General features: G+C 36.8%; 4 protein-coding genes across 6 annotated transcripts; all 4 read right to left on the bottom strand.

Moving 5' to 3' along the window:
* Positions 1-1791: 1791 nt before the first annotated feature.
* LOC132031630 (U-box domain-containing protein 12-like) lies at positions 1792-2724 on the bottom strand. The gene has a single exon (XM_059421594.1). The coding sequence runs from the start codon at positions 2722-2724 to the stop codon at positions 1792-1794; it is 933 nt and encodes a 310-aa protein (XP_059277577.1).
* Positions 2725-3726: 1002 nt separating this feature from the next.
* On the bottom strand, positions 3727-11999 carry LOC132029761 (cytochrome c oxidase subunit 5b-2, mitochondrial-like). Of its 3 annotated transcripts, none has more exons than XM_059419110.1 (6): positions 11806-11999; positions 11643-11722; positions 9609-9659; positions 4434-4500; positions 4191-4274; positions 3727-4061 (listed from the first exon to the last, which is right to left on the bottom strand). In XM_059419110.1, the coding sequence occupies exons 1-6, from the start codon at positions 11945-11947 to the stop codon at positions 4030-4032; spliced, it is 456 nt and encodes a 151-aa protein (XP_059275093.1). In that variant the 5' UTR covers positions 11948-11999; the 3' UTR covers positions 3727-4029. The 3 variants fall into 3 exon arrangements, with proteins under 3 accessions (XP_059275093.1, XP_059275092.1, XP_059275094.1); XM_059419109.1 differs by having other exon boundaries at positions 4195-4274; XM_059419111.1 differs by having other exon boundaries at positions 4195-4274; positions 11643-11773; positions 11805-11942.
* A 2930-nt stretch (positions 12000-14929) lies between these two features.
* Positions 14930-16313, bottom strand: LOC132069262 (uncharacterized). The gene is made up of 3 exons (XM_059462668.1): positions 15948-16313; positions 15492-15554; positions 14930-15383 (listed from the first exon to the last, which is right to left on the bottom strand). The coding sequence occupies exons 1-3, from the start codon at positions 16203-16205 to the stop codon at positions 15342-15344; spliced, it is 363 nt and encodes a 120-aa protein (XP_059318651.1). The 5' UTR covers positions 16206-16313; the 3' UTR covers positions 14930-15341.
* A 4254-nt stretch (positions 16314-20567) lies between these two features.
* Positions 20568-21723, bottom strand: LOC132031629 (F-box/kelch-repeat protein At3g06240-like). Its single transcript, XM_059421593.1, has 2 exons — positions 21312-21723; positions 20568-21217 (listed from the first exon to the last, which is right to left on the bottom strand). Exons 1-2 carry the CDS (start codon positions 21721-21723, stop codon positions 20568-20570), a joined length of 1062 nt encoding a protein of 353 aa, XP_059277576.1.
* Between the last annotated feature and the right edge of the window lie 899 nt (positions 21724-22622).

The following is a 22622-nucleotide window of genomic DNA, read 5'->3' as shown; positions in this document are numbered from 1 at the left end:
AGGAATATATATTTTGTAATTTTAGATTATTGATATATCTAAAGATATTATTATAAGTAAATTTATAAACTATAAAAAGGTGTATTGAATGAGATAGGATGGTTATCAATCAAGGTAAAAAATAAGAGACCTTAAAATGTTATTTTGAGTTTCTTCTTTGCAGCCACTGTCTATCACATATGGTGGGAAAGAAATAGTCGAAGATTCAACAAGAGGAATAGCAAGGCAATAATCAGAGATATAATCCTACAACTGCACTTGGTAGGACAAAGGCATTGCAGATGATCAGGCTGTTTTAGACAGACTAAAATTGGTTTCCAAGTTTTATCAGACTAGATCTGTTCATTCAGACTAATCACAATAGCTTATTAGTGGTAAATTTTGAGAACCTACCTTAGTCCGAGAGCTAGTTGCACATATCGTTACTGGTTACTTTTTTTTTTTTTTTTTTGACCAAAAAAAAAGGTATATTACTGAATGAGATGTGGTATATTACACACTTATATGTGTCAAAAATCATATTGTGGAATCAAGGATTAAGGGACAAAATATTATGTAATATATATATATATATATATATGTATATATGTGTACATACATATATATCATATACGATAATATACTTGTTCATGGATCCGACTATGTCGGGGCTTTTTGAGGTAAACGATTGTTGTGTTTTGATATGCATTTAACTCCGGTACTATCGATGTAAGGAATCTCCTCATTTTTAGCTTTTCATTAATAGCAGTTTCCTTACTCTTAGCTTTTAGTTTGCACAATTTGTAATATCTAAATTTATTGTATAATTAACTCTTATAGGTCTTGTATTTATGAAAATTTCCAATTCAACTATACAGGCTACGGGATACCATTAGAGTTGGAAACAAGTCAATTAAACATACAATCATAGTGATCCACTTTGGAAAATATAGAAATACCAAATATTGTGTTTTAATTAAAGTTTTTCCACGAATTACAAAATTTCACGCAAAAATATTGGACATCAGCCTGTTATTTTACAAACAATCTCTATATACAGTTTTGTCAAATGGTGATATGGTGGATCACTAATATTTTAAGTTATGTAGTAGGTATGTTTTATTGTTTGAAAATTGTGTCTAAGTTCTATCCTCAAGTGGGTAACTTTCTTTTTCTTTGTGAGATTTGAGTTGTATATAAGCCGTTAATTACTCTTATTTAACTTAAAACCCAAGGGCTAAGATGATCCTTGCCACAAATATTGTCTTGTTACCCACTACCAATTACCCTCTTAGAGTCCTACAGTGTTGCGCATGTAAAATACCTAGCAGGCTAGCAAGAAAATTTGAAGTCTGACAGCCTTCTTTGTACCTCACACCTAACAATGGTAAAAAAGTCTCCATGAATTGCTTGATTAAAGGACAAAAGTGTACAAGAACATATGAAGTAACTCACACAACATCCAACATGCAAAACATATCTTAAGCTTTAGAACAACTAGAATAGCATCGTAGTTCTTTTATTTGGTCAATTGTTTCCTTCTAGCTACTCCTATCCATTTTGGAAGTCGTAGGGACTCAATCTCCTTTTCACCGGGGCGGATGCAATGTGGTTCTAACAAATTCAACTGAACCGAATATACTTTTCCGCGGAACATATATATGTAAAAAACCATCGAAATTTCAAAGAATACTAAGTTTTAAGTTTTGATCCAATAATTCCAAAGGTGCAATAAATTCATCGGTGAGAACATAAATATTGAACTCGTCAAAATTTAGATCCTGAATCTGCATCTACGGACTTTATGTCGGACTACCATTGCAAATATGTTGCCGTTTTATTGCCAATATCGCCATAAACAATATCCATGTTAGCTTCCATTAGCTTCTTCATGAGTAAGCTAGCCTTCTCTCGCGCTCTCACCGACCCTCTAACAGAAAGATCAGCTAGCACAGATGAAAACTCAGGCACCCTCAGGACATCACTTATGCATCTCTCACTTTCGTCGAATAAACGGAGTAGAATATCAGCAGCTCCCTCTTTACTCAACATGCATTTTCCCTTCAAAATTTGCATCATTAATGGCACAATTTGGTCTGTCTCTTTCAAAGCAGTTAGTCCCTCTTCAAACCTTGCAAGCAAGCTGAGGATTGCCAATGATGTTCCAGCAAGATCCTCACAATCAGAATTTTCAACTAACTTGATCAGCACCGGAACTGCCCCTGCTCGGACAGCCACCGTGCAATTCCCGTGAAACTGCACCAGTTCAGCCAATGTGCTCAGGAAGTGATGGGAAGCAGGGCCTCGTGGTCTCGATATAGCCTTTATGAGAACCTCAACGGTTCCAGCCACCCCGAATTTTGCTTTGTTCTTATCTAGCATTGCCAAACTGCAGAGAAGTGAAGCTGCTATCCTACTTGGTTCAGCTGAAGTTGAAGATAGGATAACTGAGTTGAGAAACAGGATTTTGTCCATGTCTGATAGAGACTGCTTGAGATTAGGATTGAGCGAGAGGTTGAAGAGAATGGAGAGCGCGAGAAGTTGTGTAGTAGTTGATGACGAAGACATAGATGATAGGCTCAACAAGGTAGAAACGGCACCTTGTGCTTGCGCTAACAAGTTCCGGTTTTGAGGGCTCACCTTTGTGATTGAAACCAAGGTTAGCAGAGCTTTCTGCTGATTCTCATGGGATTCAGACTGCAATTCAGAAAGGCATTCAGCAATTGTCCCCCGTGCTCTTGCCATTTTTTCTTCTTTTTTCAGATGATTCAACTCACTGATGGTCTATCGGAAACAATCTCTCAACCTTCTCAACATAGGGGGAAGGTGTGCCTACACGCCATCCTCCCCAGACCCCACTTGTGGGATTACACTGGGTTTGTTGTTATTGTTCTTGCTGTCAGACGATTCAACTCCTTTGTGGACCCCTAAGGGACATCAGGCCTTCAATTTAACTATATAATGACAATTTCGGACGGCCTCCAATCTTTGGATTCTCAACCTACAGGATATTTAACAAAGTTCCTTCGCACAACCAGCCAATACAATCATTAGTCACTGCTAATACATCGATGGCAATTCTCTAGTATATGGACTTCGATGATAACATAGTTAATTTAATCAGAAGAAATAGTCAGCAACAGAATATGTAGTCTGAATATCACAAGACACACCAATCCAAGGACAATAGGCCAACTGATAATTCATAACACACCAATCCAACGACAAAAGGCCAACTGATAATTCTAACAAGGATGTCAGTAAATGAATCACCAATATACCAACCTCAATCCTAAGGTTTGATGATGCATTGGCCATTGAGTGAGCAGTAAACTACTCTTGGATCCATAGTGTTGTGCTACTTAATAACGATACCAGGGTAAGGTGATTAAAAAAAAAATTACTCCTCACCAAATACTAAGTTTCTATAAAGAAAAATTGAGCAGACACATCTTGCGATATACTTAAAAGGATCAAAGACCTGCTTTGACATTTTTACCCTCTTTAAATCAGTTGCTATGGCCCAGAACAGCAAAAGCTGTTCATTTAACAAAACGAGCATTAAAATACCACACAGATATAAATATCAAGAAGAGCCTCATAGTTGGCAATTTAACCTATTTCACTTACGTGTTCCTCAGTTGAGAATTAAAGCAACAACATTACAGTGATGAAATGGAAATGATTATCATAACCTTGAAACAAAACATATAATCAAATGCAAATAAAGAAGGTACTGCAGTAGTATGAGCTAATAAAATATTTGATCTTACAAAAAATGAACATTTGAAGTTGGCATAAAAAATAGACAATCATTATTCAAGAATAATTCGGGAAGGGTTAAAAGAAAACCCAGCCTCTGGTATGACTAGTCCATTGAAGCAAAAAATCAATCTAAATGTAAAATGCTCCAGCTAAAGTTTCAAGGTCAACCTCTTCATGAAGTATGAAACAATTGTTTCTCCACCCGTTAATATTCTTCTCATCCTCAAATGAGCTTATTCTGATGGCAAACCCCATAACTCAACTTAATGGTCATCTCCATGCCCATCAGGAGGTCCTCCAGGCCCAACAACATCTAGCTGCAGATATCAAATTAAGTAGTTAATTTGTGTAAGAACATTTCAGACAAATCCAATATCAGTAAAATGTTTCTTGAACACTTCAGAAGGATGCCTGCATCTGCAGAATGTAGTAAGGTGACCTCTGACCTACCTTGAAGCATTGAGAACACACGGGGCACTCATGAGGCTTCCCTTTCTCCAACCAAAACCAGACCACATCATGTTCGTCTTCTGTAAAACAAAAAAGGCCATAGCAGATTCAGCAAAATGAGGTTTCTCCAGTACATTTATGTTTGTATGCAGAAGAAATGAGAGGGGAAAGAGAACAAGAAGGCTCAAAGGTCCCCCTTATCCAAAGACACCAAAATGAGAAACGCAAAGCTAACTGACCTCCTTCACCACCAGGGCATCCAACTATCCTTTTGTCATAGACAGACTTAACAATTGCAGGTGCTTCCTGCAAACCAAAGGCACATTGGTTGAGTTATTATTTCCTGGATAGAGAATGTACTTACAGCATGCTGCTACTGAGTAAAGCTCGAAAGTTGTGCTCCTTAATACGACTTTGAAAAAAAGGTAGTTAAGTATTTAGGCAGTTATTATACTAGATTCCAGTTGTACACTTGTGAAGTTGCGATGTTCGAGGAAGTTAGTTACATGAAATAAAAGATTGAGAGCCTAATAATCTAGCCAAAAGAGGTTTTGTCATTTGCAGTAGATCTATTTGTGTGAAAAGGATACAGAACCAGTGAATCACTTACATATACATTGTACGGTAGCCGGTAGCTAGGGAGTTGTAGAATCTGTCCACTATCCAATGAATCTTTCCGGAGAACACAAAGAAGGTTTTTTGCAGCTGGTGAGGAAGAAAGACTCAAAAGCCAATTAGAAGAATATGGACTCTACCCCTCTAACAGTATTGAATGCTATGGAACGAGCGGAGCAGAAGATGCTTTGACGGAGATATAACCAAAGTGCATCAGCTGAACTACAATTGCTTGTACTTTTTGTCCGTTTGGTTGAATTTTGGTGGTGTTAATAATACTGTTTTAATCATCTGATTGATTTTGTAAGCATTTTTGTAATATGCACCTCCTGAGTGCTTTTCTTTTTGGGCTCATTTGGCTGATCGTTTGGAATAACTAATCTCACCATAAATCCCACACAAGATAATGCAATGTTTGGTTCGCCACGTACGGGGGAAAAATCTATCGTTGCATATGTTGGTCGACAGTATTAGATAATATTTGGCATTAGGTTATGTGGGAATCTATGTTATATTTTATGCGCAATAGAATGTGGAACAAAAAATACATGTACTAGAAATGTGGGGAATAAACCATTTAAAGACAAAAATGGTCTTTCAAAGTTAGTAATTCATGTATAACAAACTCCTCATTAGTAACCATTGCATAACAATCCCTTTGTTATTAATCTCGCATAAATAATCTCTGCATTATAATTCTCGTATAACTAGTATGTGAACCAAACGCCCCTTAATGAAATATTTATCCTTTTGCTAAAAGAAAAGAGACCAAGATACTTTCTTTGATGAGTGTATTGTTTGGGTCAGCAACTCGACTGTTCTATCTGGTACTTGGTACCTCTCATCAACACAGGTACGGCGTTACTCTGTCTATCAAGGCTTAGGCAAATGGGAAGAAACCACTTAGTATTTTCTTCTCTACTGGATCTGCAGCCCGGTCTTCAAGGTGTGCATCTACATTGACCACTAGGTCACAACCTTGGGTGCGAGATTAGGTATCTACCTTGAATTATTGTTGTCCTCAAACTTTTCTAGATACCATAAACAATAAACCCAATACCTCTCTTTGGGTGGCAGAGTTACACTCATTAATTCTGTCTTGGATGCAATCCCTACATACATGATGTCTCTCTTCCCACTCCCCTGAGGAGTAGAGAAAAAGATTGACAAACTGAGACGAGACTTTCTTTGGCAAGGTAATAAAGTTGATGATGAAAGGAGATGCAAGAACCTGGTCAAATGGGACTCAATCATTTTGAACAAGAAGGAGAGTGGGCTGGGCATTAAGAACTTGGGGTTGCACAACAAAAGTTTGTTGCAGAAATGGCTATGGAGATTCAATTCAGAGGACAATGCTTTATGGAAAAGATTCATTTCCCAGAAATATGGGATGCTAGATCAATGGATTACTAAAGAAGTTAATGGCCCTTATGGTACTAGTGTATGGAAATCCATTAGGTTCCACTGGAATGAATTCTGGGCTAATGTAAATATCATAGTTGGCGATGGCAGAAAAACTACTTTTTGGGCAGATCAGTGGATTGGCAATAACAACCTTCAATCGACTTTCCTTGACTTATACTCTATAAGCCTCCAAACCCAAGCACAAATCAGTCAAGTTTGGAGCCCTCAAGGATGGGATCTTATTTTCAGAAGAGCTCTTAATGATTGGTAAATTGAAAGCTTAACCAATATGCTCCAACTCTTAGCCTCTTTTGGAGGAACTTCAGCTTATCCTGACAGACTAAGATGGAAATTGAATAACAAAGGAACTTTCTCTGTTAAGTCTGTTTACTGGAACCTCAACCATAGTACCACCCTGATGGAGATTTGGCCCTGGAAGCTCAGTTGGAAAGTAAAAATCCCTTTCAAGGTCTCTTGTTTTGTTTGGTTGGTTGCGAGGAGGGCATGCCTGACCCACGAGAAACAACAAAGAAGAGGTTTTCAGATTTGTTCAAGATGTTTCTTATGTGGCCAAGATGGTGAAACCAATAAGCACCTTTTCTTACACTGCAAGACAACTACAAATCTGTGGAACATGCTCTTTTGTATCCTTGGTATCAATTGGACTATGCCTAATACTACTGTTGAGCTTCTTAGATGCTGGAAGAGTGTAGGGAAGAGAGGTGGAGAAGAAGATTGGTGGCAGATCATCCAAGCTTGTGTTTGGTGGACAATATGAAAGGAAAGGAACGCTAGAATTTTTTAGGGCACTAGTAGCTCTATCCAGAAAATTAGGATGAATTGTCTAAATCTCTTCTATTTTTGGTGTAAACAAAATTTGTGGGGGGAGATAGGAGACCTGGTAGATTTAATAGGACAAGTGTAAGTTTTTGTTGGGTGCTCCTTATACTTTTGCTGTAAAGATTACAATTCAGCTTCAGTTGAAGCTGAATTTTACTGTGAATACAAGTCGTTACCGATATCAAAAAAAATATTATAGTGACGGAACTGAGGCAGTAGCCATCCTAAGTCAATCACCATCAAAGTCATTACAAAGCTTCTTTTTTCCTTCATTTTTTGTATTAACAGTTAATTCTTGGAGGTGAACCTGACTTGCAGAGGCTGAACTGATTAAGGTTCACAGAAAATGTAACAGTTACAGCTAGTTCTGGTGTTTCAGAGAAAAAGGAGACCAACGAACAATTGTAGCAAGTTCTAACTGTTGATATGCAAACTTAAACCACTGGCCACACAAAAATAAAGCTCACGGGGTTTCTTTAGCAACTCGAGGGGCTTGGAAAAAGGGGGCCGGTAATCTTTCATGCTATTCATCCCGGTAATAGAAGTGTTGTATATAAAGACGAATAGAACTGTGAGAGGGGTGTTACTTGAGGGGCTTCTCTGCAGCGCCAGAATTGTACAATGAGGATTTCACTATCTCTTGTTTGATGACGACGCTTTAGTTTTTTTGTGACACAGAAATTTACCAATTTGATTATCTTAGGTGGGTTCTTATTTGAATCCAAGCAGTGTAGGCCTCAAGATCAACCTCAGGAAGTGTGAGATCATTCTGGTGGGTGAAGTGGTATTAAGGGGTCGTTTAGAAGAGCAGTTGTGGAAGGATTAGTTATGCGGGGGTTAGTTGTGCAGGGATAAGATATGCAGGGATTAGTTACGAAGGGATTTGTAATACAGGGATTAATAATGCAAGGATTATTATATTTCTTGTTGGATGTTTGGTTTGTTGTATTAAAAGTAAGTATACATTGGATAACTTAAAGTATAAGTTTTTATTTTTATTTTTTTAATTTTGCCTACTATTCATACCCGTGACCTTCTTTAGCTTTTCTTTTGTTTGAAAACTGTAGTTACTTTCAAACTATTTAGGTGGAATTTAATTAGTTATTTTATAGCCATTCTCAAATACATTTGTCACTAAGTTTTGATAATAAAACAAACCCCATCCAAAGATGGACATCAATGCCCATACCAGATGAAATCTCAGTCTAGCACTGATCAATGGAGCATTAAACACCAAACTAGAGCTACAGAAGGTCTTTGTCTTTCTAATTCAGAGAGTTCTGAACTTTTTTTACTCTTTAAAAATATATACGTATGAGTCTTGAGGAGAGAAGGTCTTTTGTCATTTTAATAGTTTTAATTCCCGAGTTACTAATACACGTATTCTTATTCCACATTTTACTAAGCATAAAATAATGTGTAGATTCTTGCATAATTTATGTGGGTATAATTATTATTATTATTATTATTATTATTATTATTATCATCATCATTTTTTTTTTAAAAAAAAAAAAAACGAGGGAAAATTGCAACCTAAACAAAGGTTATCAAAAGCGAAAAGCGCAAAAAAGCTCTATGGTCAGCTGGGGCTTTAAGCACGAAGCACAAATAAAGCGTGGGCTTTAATGAAAAAAGGCGCAATGGTGCAAAATACAAATCTATATATGTTTAGTCCAAGACTAATAATAACAAATATATGGACAAAGGAATTGTAAAAATATTACGATAAAGTAAAATATGAATTATCTAGTGTCACCCCTTCAAGGGAGGCTCATTGGCAAGGAAAAGTATGTCTTAGAGCCTTGATGATGACACTGAAGCGCACATAAAGCGAGGCGAAGCGCTCAACATGGCTTGAGCCTCGCTTCAGGGCTTAAGTGCGCCTTTGACAACACTGAACCTAACAAAGTACAAGAGTTGTGTTGAATTCAATGAGGGGAATTAGCTTCCCTATTTCAGGCAACCAAATGATTCCTAATAGTTTAGCACATGTGCTCAATTGTAGGGTTGGAGCTCTTCCAACTACTTTTGTTAGTTTAGCCTTAGTCACTCCCAACCACTAAGAAGGAAGTAGTATGGAGCCCAGTGATTAAAAAAGTTAAGAAGAGGCTAGCGAAATACCAAGAGACATAGAAGTAGAAAAAGGAAGGAAGTATTAAATAGAAGCACTTCGTTGAGCATCCTATGTACTTTATGGCATTGCTTCAAGCACTAGCCAGTGTCACAGTGTAAATTGGAATGGCTCCAAAGGAATTTTCTATGTGACTCAGCAAATCAGGCTAGTATTCCCCTTGAAATCAAGAGGTTACAACTAAATCGGGTTACTTAGTCTAGACTAACCAACACCTAATTGGTCCATTCTCAAACTTACCCGGGTCATAAGACAAATACTAAATAATCTCGTACGAGTAACCTACAATATAGTCGTGTACATCATTAATCAACTTTAAGAAACATTCATTCCTTGTATTTCTTAATCTTAACCCTCCAGAACACCACAAAAAACAATCTCCAACGTATGAAAGATGTAAGATGAAGGTCGATCAAATACTAACCTTGGTACCAAATGGGCCAATTGGATAATTCAACTCCAAAATGTTTCTACCCTGAATTCAAAACGCAACCAGGCAAATCATCATTAGATAAATTAGTAAAATTTGAATACTCAATAACTGATTAAAAGACTCATCAGTTCTATCAAAATAATAGAAGTGCTTAACTAGAATAATGCAGGTGAAGTAGGTTCGGAGTAGCTAATTGGGTTGTTTAATGTCATCTTTAGGACGCCTAGAATGCCAGAGGAGTGGAGATGGAGTACGATGATTTTGTTGGAGAAAAACAAGGGTGTTATTCAAATTGCAACAACTATAAGGATATCAAGTTACTAAGCCACCTACGAAAGTGTGGGAGAGGGTGGTCGCGGTAAGGGTGAGGAGGGGTGTGCCTATCTCTAAGAACCAATTTGGATTCATGCTGGGGCCGGGCGGTCAACTACAGAAGCCATTCATCATGAAAGGAGATTGTTGGAGCTATATCGGGATAGGAAGAGGACTTACACATAGTGTTCATCGACCTAGAAACGGCATATGATAATGTTCCTAGGACGGTTCTATGGAGGTGCTTGGAGTCTCGAGGAGCACCTGTGGCGTACATTAGGGCAATTAAGGACATGTATGATGAAGCCAGGAGCTGAGTAAGGACAGTGGTTGGTGACACATAACACTTCCCGATCATGAGGGGGTTGCACCAGGGATCAGCCCTTAGCCCATTTCTATTTGTTGTAGTGATGGACGAATAAATGCAACATATTCAAGGGATGTGTCGTGGTGTAGGTTATGCGCAGATGCCATAGTATTGATTGACGAGACGCACGGTGGAGTTAACGACAGGCTAGAAGTTTGGAGACCGACGCTAGAATCTAAAAGGTTTCAAGTTAAGCCGAACTAAAACTGAGTACTTGGAGTACAAGTTCAGTCACATAACGAATGAAACAGAGGTGGAAGTGAAGATTGATCATAGCCAAGAGAGGAAGTAAATGGAGGCTGGAGTCGGGGTGACTGTGTGATAAGAATGTGTCACCAAGGCTTAAAGGTAAGTTCTCAGAGTGGTGGTTAGATCTACACTGTTCAAGAGCGCACACATTCAGAAGATGGAGGCAGCGGAGATGAGGATGTGTTAGATGGATGTGCGGGCATACGAGGAGAGACGGAATTAGGAACGAAGTTATACATAACAATGTGGGAGATGCCTCCGTGGCGGACAAGATGAGGGAAGCAAAGCTGAGGTGGTACGGGCACGTGAAGAGGAGTTGTGCGGAGGCACATGTAAAGAGGTCTGAGAGTTTGGCAGTTGCAGGTTTTCGGAGAGGTAGAGGTAGGCCAAAAAAAGAATTGGGGGAGGTGATCAGACATGGCATGACGCATCTTCAATTTACTGAGGACATGACCCTAGATAGGAAGGTTTGGAGGTCGAGTATTAGGATAAAAGGGTAGTAAGTAGCAATGTATTGTATTACTTTTTTGAGGGAGAGCCAAGAGCTAGTCCCCTCTTCTCAATTACTCCTTATTTAGTAGTCTTACCTAGTATATACTATTTTATTCCCCAATTTTACCGGTACATGTTAATTTGAGTGCTTTGTTTATCTTGCTATTTTGTTGTCGTTATTTTCCTTTCTATCCTGCTTGGGATTTTTCTTTTCTTTTGAGACAGGGTTTATCAGAAACAGGCTCTCTACCCCACAAAAAGGTAGGGGTAAGGTCTGCGTACATCCTACTCTCCCTAAACTCCACTTTGTGGGATTACACCGGCTATGTTGTTGGTTGTGATTATAGGGCCTGTTTGAGGTATGGAGCTATCCACCACGCTTAATCAGTATTTTCCATTAAACCACTTCCTTAATCAAAACCAATCTTCTTTTACCGTATATAAATTTCACGTTTACTAAAAAATGAGTATAGGCTTCTAAAGCTGATGATTAAGTTTACATTATACAATAACCAAAATTATATTCAGAATCCAAACCAAATAGTAGAGATAGAAGCAGGTAAAATCCAAACGAAACGAGGCATGAACATGATTAGTCCTAATACCTGAAGTTGAGCCTCAAGTTCTTCACGCTCATGGCCAGTAGCAATTGGCATAAAATCTTCAACTCTCTTCGATAATAACTCTGTGCTCAATCAAAGGTCAATTAGATTTTAAATCTAAATTCAAATTATTATAAATGTAAAGATGAGGGGGATTATTACCGACCGGGGTCGGAGAAGAGGGTAGTGGGTTGCTGAAACGACGTCGTAGCGGATGGAGAAGCTGAAGAGTTGAGAGATCGAGAAGTAATAACGCCCCATTTGGGGACTCTATGTTGGAGCTGCCATGAAAACACTCTCCTCCACATTGTTCCAGAGGGACAGCACTATATTTGGAGTTCCTTTTTTCACGAGTTGGGGGGTATGGCAAGCAGGGCTGGGCATACGGAAAATCGAAAAATCCAACCGAATGAATTGAAACTTCAACAAATTGAACCGAAGAAATAGTTTGGTTCGGTGTTTGGTGTTCACCTTCAAAAAATTAAAACTGAAATAGCCGAACCGAAGTTTGATAAAACCGAACTAAAAAATCGAACACACACCGAAATTTAATACATTATCCAAAAAAATTAAAATAGTTCAAGCCCATTAAGTTTAAAGCCAAAAAAACCCAATTGTAACAAGCCCTCTTTTACATTTGTATCCCTAATTTTCTACTTCAGTTGAGAAAATCAAATATGTTAAGGAAGGCAACTAGGATGTGTCTTTAGGATTAATGTATGTTCTTTATGTGTTTTCTTAATTATTCTTACGGTATGTATATAACACCTAAAAGAATCCTATATCGTGGTTATAGTTTTCTATTCTTGTATATTCTGTTTGTTTGATTTTGATTTCAATTTATCAGTTTTATGTTTTATTGCTTTTGAGAATATGAATTAGTGTCAACGGAATCGCTTTTAATATCATATAAAAAAAACCGAATTGAAAAAACCGAAACCGAACCGAACCGAACCGAACTTTAAAAAACCGAAACCGAAAAAACCGAACCGAACTAGTTTAGTTCGGTGTTCGGTGTCCACCTTTAAAAAACCGAACCCGAAATAGCGAAACCAAAGTTTGATAAAACCGAACGCCCACCCCTAATGGCAAGTATAGTGTGTACCTGATACATCCTAAAAATTTATACCCTTTTATATTATTAAAACAAACAATTATACAAATATAATAATATATTAATTTCTTAAATCGTACACAAAATAACGTTCTTCTACCGAAGCCAGATTTAAGATAATTTAAAATAGAACAATAAACACAACAAAATTAAATTAGAAAAAATGTAAATAGCTTTCATATTTAAAGAGTAGATATTTAATTAGTGTATATTATTACTTTTTTCATCTCAATTTATATGACGGTGCTCGATTTCTAGAGTCAAATGAATTATTTATCGACCATAATTTTTTCATGTCTTATAAATATTTTGAATTATTAGTTATTGTAACTTTACTTTTTGCATTATTTATTCAAATATGTAAATTTTATTTTAAAATTTAAAAGTTTGAATCTCAAAAAACAAAGTGTCATATAAATTGATATAGAGAGAATTAACATATAGTCATTTACTACGTATTTAAGAGGTATGAAAAATGCATGTCTCAGAAAATATTCATCTTTTTAAAATCAAGGGTATAAATAGATTTTCAGTTTGTTCTTAAGAATGTAATTACTTGGCTTGACAAACATGCCAGATAGTGTAATTACACCCAATTACACCCAATTCCAATTACATGGGTGGCTTTCCAAACAGGCCCTTAAATTTCTTCACATAGTTATATAATGAACTTTTCACTTGTAATAGTTTTTAATAATTATATATATTTAATACAGTTAGTTACAAAATAAACACTTAACGACCTAGTAAAAGTAATATTATTCAAGCTAAAACATTTGTGCAGATTTCTATAGTATAAAGGTGTAAGTGCTTGATTTTGAAATACTGCATTTGACTCATGTTATAAGGGTATTTAGCGTAATATTTTTTTTTTTTTTAAAAAGTCCCCTTTGAATGAGTTATTTTAGTATACATCTGTCCGAATTTATACCGCAGAATTTAAAAAACAAATAAGACTTTTAAAATTTATGTTCTAAAAAAAAATCATATTAAATATTTGTGTGACTATAAGGAAGACAAGCGTTAAATTTCTTCCAAGGTATTATTATTTTTTGTACAAATTAATAATGGAATGTGCCACATACAATGAGTAATTAATAGCTCAACGAGAGAAAATGACATAAATGTCTCTTATCTTTAAGGAACTATTTTACACCACTCAACGAGAGAAAACGGCATAAATTTAATGGAACCTCGTGTTTGGAATTATTTTTGGTCTCTTGTATATTTTTCGGTGAAATTTCTATCATTTTGGTTTACTTGTAGTGTCTACTATAGTGTTTGGTATGGCACTTTCGGAGAGTAGACGTAAAACTTCGGTATTTCACATTATCTTCTTCATAATTCTCATTAAATTTAGCAGGTATACAATTTATTAAATATTTGACGCAAATAAAAAATGCTCATTTTTAACAAACTTGAAGGAGAAAACTACTCCTTAATACATTCAAAGTACGATTTTAACTCATCAAACATAAGGGACCATTTTTGTTATTTTTCAACTCGACGAAAGAAAATATTACATGATAGAGAGAGACATGCAATCCTACCTCCAGAAATTTGGTATTAATGTTCCTTACAAATGTTATTTTAGTTATATACTTCTTTTTACAAGAGATCACTAAAAATAACACATGAGATCGATAAATAAGGCACATGAAATAGAAAATCACATTTTCTTCTATTCAAATTGTAAGTGGTCATCACAGATCTTTTTCTCCGTAATGAAGGTTGGACAATTCCAATCTTTCACAAACTTTGGCATTACATTCACTTTTTTGTAAAAGTTTATCCGCGCGCACCACGTATTTACACCAAATCAATAAATGCATGACACGTGTTGAACACCTATCACTTAATCATGGTTCATTAATGTATGTTTTCACTTTATTAAATCACTTAACTATAGTAAATTGCATTGAATTAATGTAAACACCCAATGCGGATGAGTGTTTACCTCTTTTTTTCTTTGCAGCGAAGTGCATCACATACAAACAAATGCAAAAACTAGAAAGCAACAGACAAGGAGCACTCGTCCTTTTATAATTTTGAAAATTTTAAAAAAAGAAATAGAAATAAAGTTTTTATTAACGAGATGATATCCTAACTTTGAGTGCCCATAGTTGTTCCTAATAAATAATCACTTAAAATTGATGGAATTACTTAGTAAATTCACATATATGTTTTCCATAAAACCCCTTAATTGCCATGTCATGTAGGCATTTTAATTAATCATGACACGTTTTAATCGATAAATACACAAGATCAAATCATGACAAATGTCTTTGGTTTTATAAAAGGAAAAATAAAACGATTAAAACATTCACATGGACAAATGACAACTATGATCACTTCTATCAAAACGACAAAATGAAGATTGTGTGAAAAACTTAAATGCATCGCTGCTTTTCTGCCTCCATCTGTTGCCTACTGTTAAATTGTCATTTTCATGCATATACAGTAGGGGTCCTAGGCCATGAAGTAACTAATAATAGTGCGTCCACTTCAGAAATAATCAACCTTTGTTATAACTGTTTATGATAATTGCAGTAGTTTCTTGTAATCATGGAATGTCCCGTCGAAAGGGGTCACCCTGCCCACAGAGACGGTCCAGAGTTGATCAACACTACCTGATGTTAAATGTAGATAACACGTAGCAGCAGCATTAAAGATCAGCAAAAACAAAATACCGTTATGTTTCCATTTAGCCAAGAACATTGACAGAAGTTTCATAGTACCATCAGTACGCCTCCTTGGAACAAGACAAGACCTTGTATCAGGGCCTCCACAGCGTCCAGATCCTACATAGAGCTCAAATTAAAAGTTTGCATATATCGCTAATCTACCAAAATCAAGCAAGAATAAGTTCCCACTAGAACAAAATGTCGAGAGCAGATAATGCAATTACATCTGCAAAAGCTTTGGATAAACATCATACTGACTACTAATGAATCATTTGCTTTAGCTGTTGAGGTGAAATGAAATGCAAGAAAAAAACAATGAGACTAAGCATCCTTCCTAAAACCCACACACTAGCTGCGAATATGGCCTGTTTGTGTGCCATATCGAAGGCTGAAAGCTTCCACTTTTTAGTACAAACAAAATATGTCCAGAACGAATGAAAAGAATCACAATCACATATGTACAAAAGAAGATGGTTAATAAGAAACGAAAACAGGTAAAATATAGCTTACCAAGTGATCTGATGGCTCATCAAGAAGCAATATGTGAGGCTTCTTGAAAGTTATCTTCGCAAATGCAACTATGCTTTTTTGGCCACCTAAGATCCCATAGATCAATTCATAATGTGGAGAATAAGTTATTATCGTACCACAGCTCTCGACTCCAAATGACAACACATACTGAGTGAGGAAGGCAACGAAATCCAGTTTTGAGGGAGGAAGGCATACTGACTGAACATCAATGGATGCATTGTGAAAGCAAGTGACCATCTTCCCGAAGCTGTAAAAGTTCCAAAATGAGTATTGCAAAATATACTCAACTAAAGGCAGCAATGTTTTCAGTCAGATATCATCATAGCTTGGCAACACTAGAAAATCATGCCAACATATTGAATATCATGTATGACCAAGAAGGAGAGCAAACACTTGCAATGCTCCTATGTAAAACGTTCCACACTACCAAGAGAGTAAGATCATGCCCATAAAACAGAAGACAGTCTCTATGTAACGAATGACCACAGCTTGCCACCCTACTTGCAGCTGCATGGTTTGAAAAAATATGTTTTAGAAACCTCCCAAAGGACAAGCCCCAAGCAGCATCAGACATCACTACTCTTCAAGTTGCCGGAGGAAAGCCCTTATTATCACGTGGACAAAAGGCACCTGAGCCACATCCATATTTTTCCTTCCTTTTCACTAGGAAAGAGAATATCCAGCAGCTTCTTAACAGAAATAGTTTAAGAGTACCCTATCCGTGAGTATAACACTGAACATGAGCTTCTGAAGGCATATCACATGAACAGCACCTGTAACTCTGAGAATACATATTGAAAGAAAAAAAAGTGAAGATCCTTTCAGTCACCTTAACCGTATCATAATGTTTCTAGCATAAGCAAAGGGAGGGGAGAGTTTACTTGATCAAACAAATGGTCTCGTAGAAAACGACCCAATGGCTTATCGAAGTTCCCATAGTATTTAATCCGAAAGAGATGAGATCTTTCAGAGACAGTTCCTTTCCGAACACATCGGGATGACAAGGAGACCAAAATGCTTTGATTGTCAGATGGAGATGGAACAAACTCTTTCGAAGAAGCCAATTCAACAGGAGTGCTTTTCCCATCTAGTTGCAAATGAATTTGGTTCACATCCATAGCATTGCAATCATTTTCAACATTCTGTAAGAACAAGCCTTGATCAACTTCCTGTGAAGGACCGAAACTAGTGGAAAGAAACTTGTATCCTTGGGCATCTTGGACATCATTGGCTACTGATGCCTTTGCCCCTGAACACTCCATCATATGCAAGCGCAACAATTTTACCACGGTAAAACCAAATAACTGTTCTTGCGACTAATTTTTGTTTCATGGAATTATGCAAATACGGAAAAAGATGGATTTCTGTTGAGCCTCAATTTTTCCCCTTCCTTTTTGCTATGTTTACTGGATACCCTTCACTCGTTCTTCTCTTTATTTATTTTTCCATGTCAAATGGAATGAAACTTCCACTTCAAGAAAATATTATAACTTCTAGTTCAGACCAACCTCAAGCAGACACTACTACATAAAACAGACATTCAAGGGAAGGAGAAGCTTGTTCAACTTTTTACCAGGGCAAACCTTGACCTCAAACCTCAACCAGTTACTACTGCTCACAAAATAACATACACAATTATATTTCTGAAAGCTCATTAGTACATATCAGTTAACAAAGCACCCACTGATACGTGACAAGATAAGTAAAAGCACGGTCGATTTAAAAGCACTACATGCTGGGTTGTCCTGACTCATAGTTTGCATTTTAACATGTAGACATTGCTTTCATTAGGAACTGTTTAACTTGTTTAAGCAAATAGACAAGCTCAGTTTCACTACTAACTGAAGTGTAACTCTCACAAGTCTTTTTTGGTAACTAAATGTATTATTTACCAACTGAGAAATTCTGTACAAGTCATAAAGATTCTAAAACCAGGACACAGTCCCCAGTTTCAGTGATCAAAGGCAACAACTAAAACTATTGCATCAGTTAGCTACAAAGAGAAAGCTAATGGTAAAAATCAAGCTCTTGAACTCTTCTAGCTAATCTAGGCTTCAAACTGGCATGAACAACAGTATCCTGTATGATCTTCCTGATTAAGACATCCTGAGGTCGACTTTTAAGTTGGAACACACTGGTTCCTCTCTTGCCACAAGGTGTATATGCAGCAAGAGAGGACTATTCTGACATCTCCTGAGCAACAGTCCTACCATTGGTATTTGACACTTGACAGCATCTGTGCAAGCTCTTTTGTCCATCTCTTGCAGCTCCTGTTATATCCCTGCCAAGTTAGGAGCTTACCCCATACAGCAATTGAGTCGTCACATAGGAAAAACAAGTGGTCAATGCTTTCACCCACATTTTCACACAGAGAACACAACATATCACTGATCAGCCCTCATTTCATCAGTATATCCTCTGTGTATAATCTGCCCAGAATAACTAAGTATAGAATGAAATTCTACTTTGGTGCTCCACTATTGTTACATAGAATGACTTCTGAACTCTCACAAGTCATTAGCTACAAATTGTGATTCACTTGAGTGTGTGGAGCCTTCACTGTTGTGTCCTTGATTCGTTTGCAAAAGGACAAACTAGGCTCTCAACGTAGAAGTTCGCATCAACACAAAATTTAAAGTTGGCGAGCTCTATATACCTGATGGAGTCATCCTTTGGACTGTATATCATGAATCTTAATCCAAACACAAGCAGAACTTCACCTTTACTTGACTTGCAAAAAAGAGGAGTCTAACAACACTTAGAAATATCATGAGAAAAGTTGATGGTATATATTTTTGCCCAAGACTGTTTGACCCCATATTCCTTCATAACCCACACATCGGCGAAAGTGTTCTCATAGTCATTAAACATGCAAAGATCACTTCCCAACACTCCAAGTTTCACACAAAAATCTCCTTTTCCATAGCAAGGCTTCTCCAACTTTCCCCATTTCTCGTCAGCCAAGTCAAAAGAAATTATGTCCCCAAAAGAAATGATGTCCCCCTCATTACCCCAAGGATGACTATCAAAATTAACCCAATGAAGCTTCCCACTGACCAACTTAGCCAAACCAGATTGTCTCCTCCCAGCCTGGAAATCATCAACTATTTTCCAAGAGTCACTCTTTAAACTATATATTTCAACCTTAAGATCATTGCTAGCAGTAGTATACATCCGCCGTATTTTATAATCATCATGAAGCTTATCATATCCAAAACCAAACACTTTCTGACCATACCTTTCTACAGCTTCTGCAGTAACATTCTTGAACTTCCTGATAGATGGATTCCATAGCAAATATTCATTTACATTGAGTTTAAGACAAATCAACACATTGACTGAATCATCCATAGCATTGCAATCATTTTGAACATTCTGTGAGAACACACCTTGATCAACTTCCTGTGAAGGACCGGAACTAGTGGAAAGGAACTTGTATCCTTGGGCATCTTGGACATCGTTGGCTACTGACGCCTTTGCCCCAGAACACTCCATCATATGAAAGCGCAACAATTTTACCACAGTAAAACCAAATAATTGTTCTTGCGACTAATTTTTGTTTCATGGAATTATGCAAACACGGAAAAAGCTGAATTTCTGTTGAGCCTCAATTTTCCCCCTTCCTTTTTGCTATGTTTACTGGATATCCTTCACTCGTTTTTCCCTTAATTTATTTTTCTATGTCAAATGGAATGAAACTTCCACTTCAATAAAATATTATAACTTCTAGTTCAGACCAACCTCAAGCAGACACTACTACATACAACAGACATTCAAGGGAAGGAGAAGTTTGTTCAACCTTTTACCAGGGCAAACCTTGACCTCAAACCTCAACCAGTTACTACTGCTCACAAAATAACATGCACAATTATATTTCTGAAAGCTCATTAGTACATATCAGTTAACAAAGCACCCGACTGATACGTGACAAGTAAAAGCACGATTGATTTAGAAGCACCACATGCTGGGTTGTCCTGACTCATAGTCTGCATTTTAACATGTAGCAAACATTACTTTCATTAGGAATTGTTTAACTTGTTTAAGCAAATAGACAAGCTGAGTTTCACTACCAACTGAAGTGGAACTCTCATAAGTCTTTTTTGGTAACTAAATGTATTATTTACCAACTGAGAAATTCTGTACAAGTCATAAAGATTTTAAAACCGGGACATAGTCCCCAGTTTCAGTTATCAAAGGCAACAACTAAAACTATTGCATCAGTTAGCTACAAAGAGAAAGCTAATGGTAAAAAATCAAGTTGTTGAACTCTTCTAGCTAATCTAGGCTTCAAACTGGCACGAACAACAGCATCCTGTATGATCTTCCTGATTAAGACATCCTGAGGTCGACTTTTAAGTTGGAATACTCCCTGGTTCTTGTCTTGCCACAAGGTGTATATGCAGCAATAGAGGACTATTCTGAACATCTCTTGAGCAACAGTCCTACCATTAGTATTTGACACTTGACAGCATCTATGCAAAATCTTTTGTCCATCTCCTGCAGCTTCCGTTATATCCTTGCCAAGTTAGCAGCTTACCCCATACCGCAATTGAGTCGTCACATAGGAAAAACAAGTGGTCGATGCTTTCACCCACATTTTCACACAGAGGACACAACATCAACACCGACTTTAAAGTTGGCGAGCTCTAGATAACTGATGGAGTCATCCTTTGGACCGTATATCATGAATCTTGATCCAAAAACAAGCAGAACTTCACCTTTATTTGACTTGCAAAAAAGAGGAGTCCAACTATACTTAGAAATATCATGAGAAAAGTTGATGGTATATATTTTTGCCCAAGACTCTTTGACCCCATATTCCTTCATAACCCACACATCGGCGAAAGTGTTCTCATAGTCATTAAACATGCAAAGATCACTTCCCAACACTCCAAGTTTCACACAAAATTCTCCTTTTCCATAGCAAGGCTTCTCCAACTTTCCCCATTTCTCGTCAGCCAAATCAAAAGAAATTATGTCCCCAAAAGAAATGATGTCGCCCTCATTACCCCAAGGATGACTATCAAAATTAACCCAATGAAGCTTCCCATTGACCAACTTAGCCAAACCAGATTGTCTCCTCCCTGCCTGGAAATCATCAACTATTTTCCAAGAGTCACTCTTTAAACTATATATTTCAACCTTAAGATCATTGCTAGTAGTTGTATACATCCGCAGTATTTTATAATCATCATGAAGCTTATCATATCCAAAACCATACACTTTCTGACCATACCTCTCTACAGCTTCTGCAGTAACTTTTGTTGAACTTCTTTATAGATGGATTCCATATAAAAAATGGTTCTACCCCGACCCTAAGACAAATCAACCCATTGAGCGAACCCACAATCTGAAATTTGTCTTTCAGGGGACAATCCAAATCAGATGCTTCCATGATAGACTCATTCAGTAAAGACCTAACTGAACAGACGTTAAGATTTTTTTTGTTAGGTCCATAAAGACTCGAGATAAGCCTGTGGTGGGTGTAATCCTTGTTATCAGCTGATAAACTGAGATGGGGGTTGATAAATTGAGGGCTAGATATTAAATCAAGCCAAGATTTTGAGACAGACTTGAATCGCAAGAGGATTTTTGCAGGAAGTCTTAGGAGGATATCATTGATGAGTTCAAATGGAAGGGTGATCAAGAACGAGTCTTGAGGATCATTTTCCATTTGGGCTTTACTGGATTTGGATTCTCCACACGTGAAGTAGGAAACAATTTGGAGCTTGAGTAGTCCAGCCCACTTTGACATGGTCCTACTAGTTATATTTCTATTATATACTCCTGTTTCAATTTATGTGAATCCATTTGACTGGGTAAGACATTTAAGAAAGAATGAAGACTTTTGAAATTTGTGGCGCAAAATAAGTCTTGAATATTTGCGTGGCTGTAAATCATTTCATAAAATGAATTTATTTTCAAATTAGGAAAGAAGTTATTCATTTTGACACGAACTAAGAAAAATAGGTTCACATAAATTGAAACAGAGAGAGTATTATAATTATACTAGTAAAATCAAGAAGCAGCAAAAGATGTACAGTATATGCTTTCCAAGAGAACTCACTGACCAATTATCGGCTACCCAAAAAAAAAAAAAAAGAGTTTAAAAATCAATATTGATGGAGACCCAGAATAAAATATCAGCAATATGAATATTGTATGCTCATAATTAGAATTGGGTCAACTGGAAAATGTTTTGAGTTTTAAGTGGACAGAGAAAGAAGGATCAACTATCAAGAAAGTAGAGAATGGATGAGTGCTCTTTTTTTTATACTAAAAAGTGCCAACTCAGAGGCAATATTTATGTCATGACAAAAGTTATTGTTTTTTTTTCCTTTTCTTAATTAATTTAATTTCCTTTGCACCTTAAAATGTTTATAGTTTCTATTTTCTTTCAATAAAAATTTGTTGCTTCTGGTGCTAATAAGCTTATAGGAGTAGTATTTATAGTAATTAGAAAGTGAAAAGTTGAAGGATTAGTTGGGTTGTCAATTTTCAGTCAATATCTTTGCACATGCATAACAGATCCAATGAAGTGAACCTCCAATTTAGTGAAGTGATTAGTGACTGTATTTGTTTTTGGGCTTTCAAAATTTGCACGATTGTCCTTATTCGGGGGTGGTCTTTAATTTTGTCTTCACCTAATATCTC

Source organism: Lycium ferocissimum, chromosome 9 (assembly GCF_029784015.1).
Source record: "Lycium ferocissimum isolate CSIRO_LF1 chromosome 9, AGI_CSIRO_Lferr_CH_V1, whole genome shotgun sequence".
Classification (NCBI taxonomy): Eukaryota; Viridiplantae; Streptophyta; class Magnoliopsida; order Solanales; family Solanaceae; genus Lycium; species Lycium ferocissimum.
The sequence above is the reverse complement of the archived record's forward strand: the minus strand, read 5'-3'. Positions and strand labels throughout refer to the sequence as shown.

Bases quoted from the DNA above. Each gene is read 5' to 3' on its own strand.
- LOC132029761 (XM_059419109.1), bottom strand. From the start codon at position 11,947: ATGTGGAGGAGAGTGTTTTCATGGCAGCTCCAACATAGAGTCCCCAAA. The intron at 4,501-9,608 runs GTTAGTATTTGA...TTTGGTTTGCAG, and splicing joins TTGGCCCATTTGGTACCAAG to GAAGCACCTGCAATTGTTAA. The intron at 4,275-4,433 runs GTCAGTTAGCTT...TTTGTTTTACAG, and splicing joins ATGCCCTGGTGGTGAAGGAG to AAGACGAACATGATGTGGTC.
- LOC132069262 (XM_059462668.1), bottom strand. From the start codon at position 16,205: ATGGTCACTTGCTTTCACAATGCATCCATTGATGTTCAGTCAGTATGC. The intron at 15,555-15,947 runs GTAAGCTATATT...AGCTCTATGTAG, and splicing joins ATGAGCCATCAGATCACTTG to GATCTGGACGCTGTGGAGGC. The intron at 15,384-15,491 runs GTACTATGAAAC...ATTTAACATCAG, and splicing joins TCCAAGGAGGCGTACTGATG to GTAGTGTTGATCAACTCTGG.
- LOC132031629 (XM_059421593.1), bottom strand. From the start codon at position 21,723: ATGTCAAAGTGGGCTGGACTACTCAAGCTCCAAATTGTTTCCTACTTC. The intron at 21,218-21,311 runs GTTCGCTCAATG...AAGTTACTGCAG, and splicing joins AGACAAATTTCAGATTGTGG to AAGCTGTAGAGAGGTATGGT.
- LOC132031630 (XM_059421594.1), bottom strand. From the start codon at position 2,724: ATGGCAAGAGCACGGGGGACAATTGCTGAATGCCTTTCTGAATTGCAG.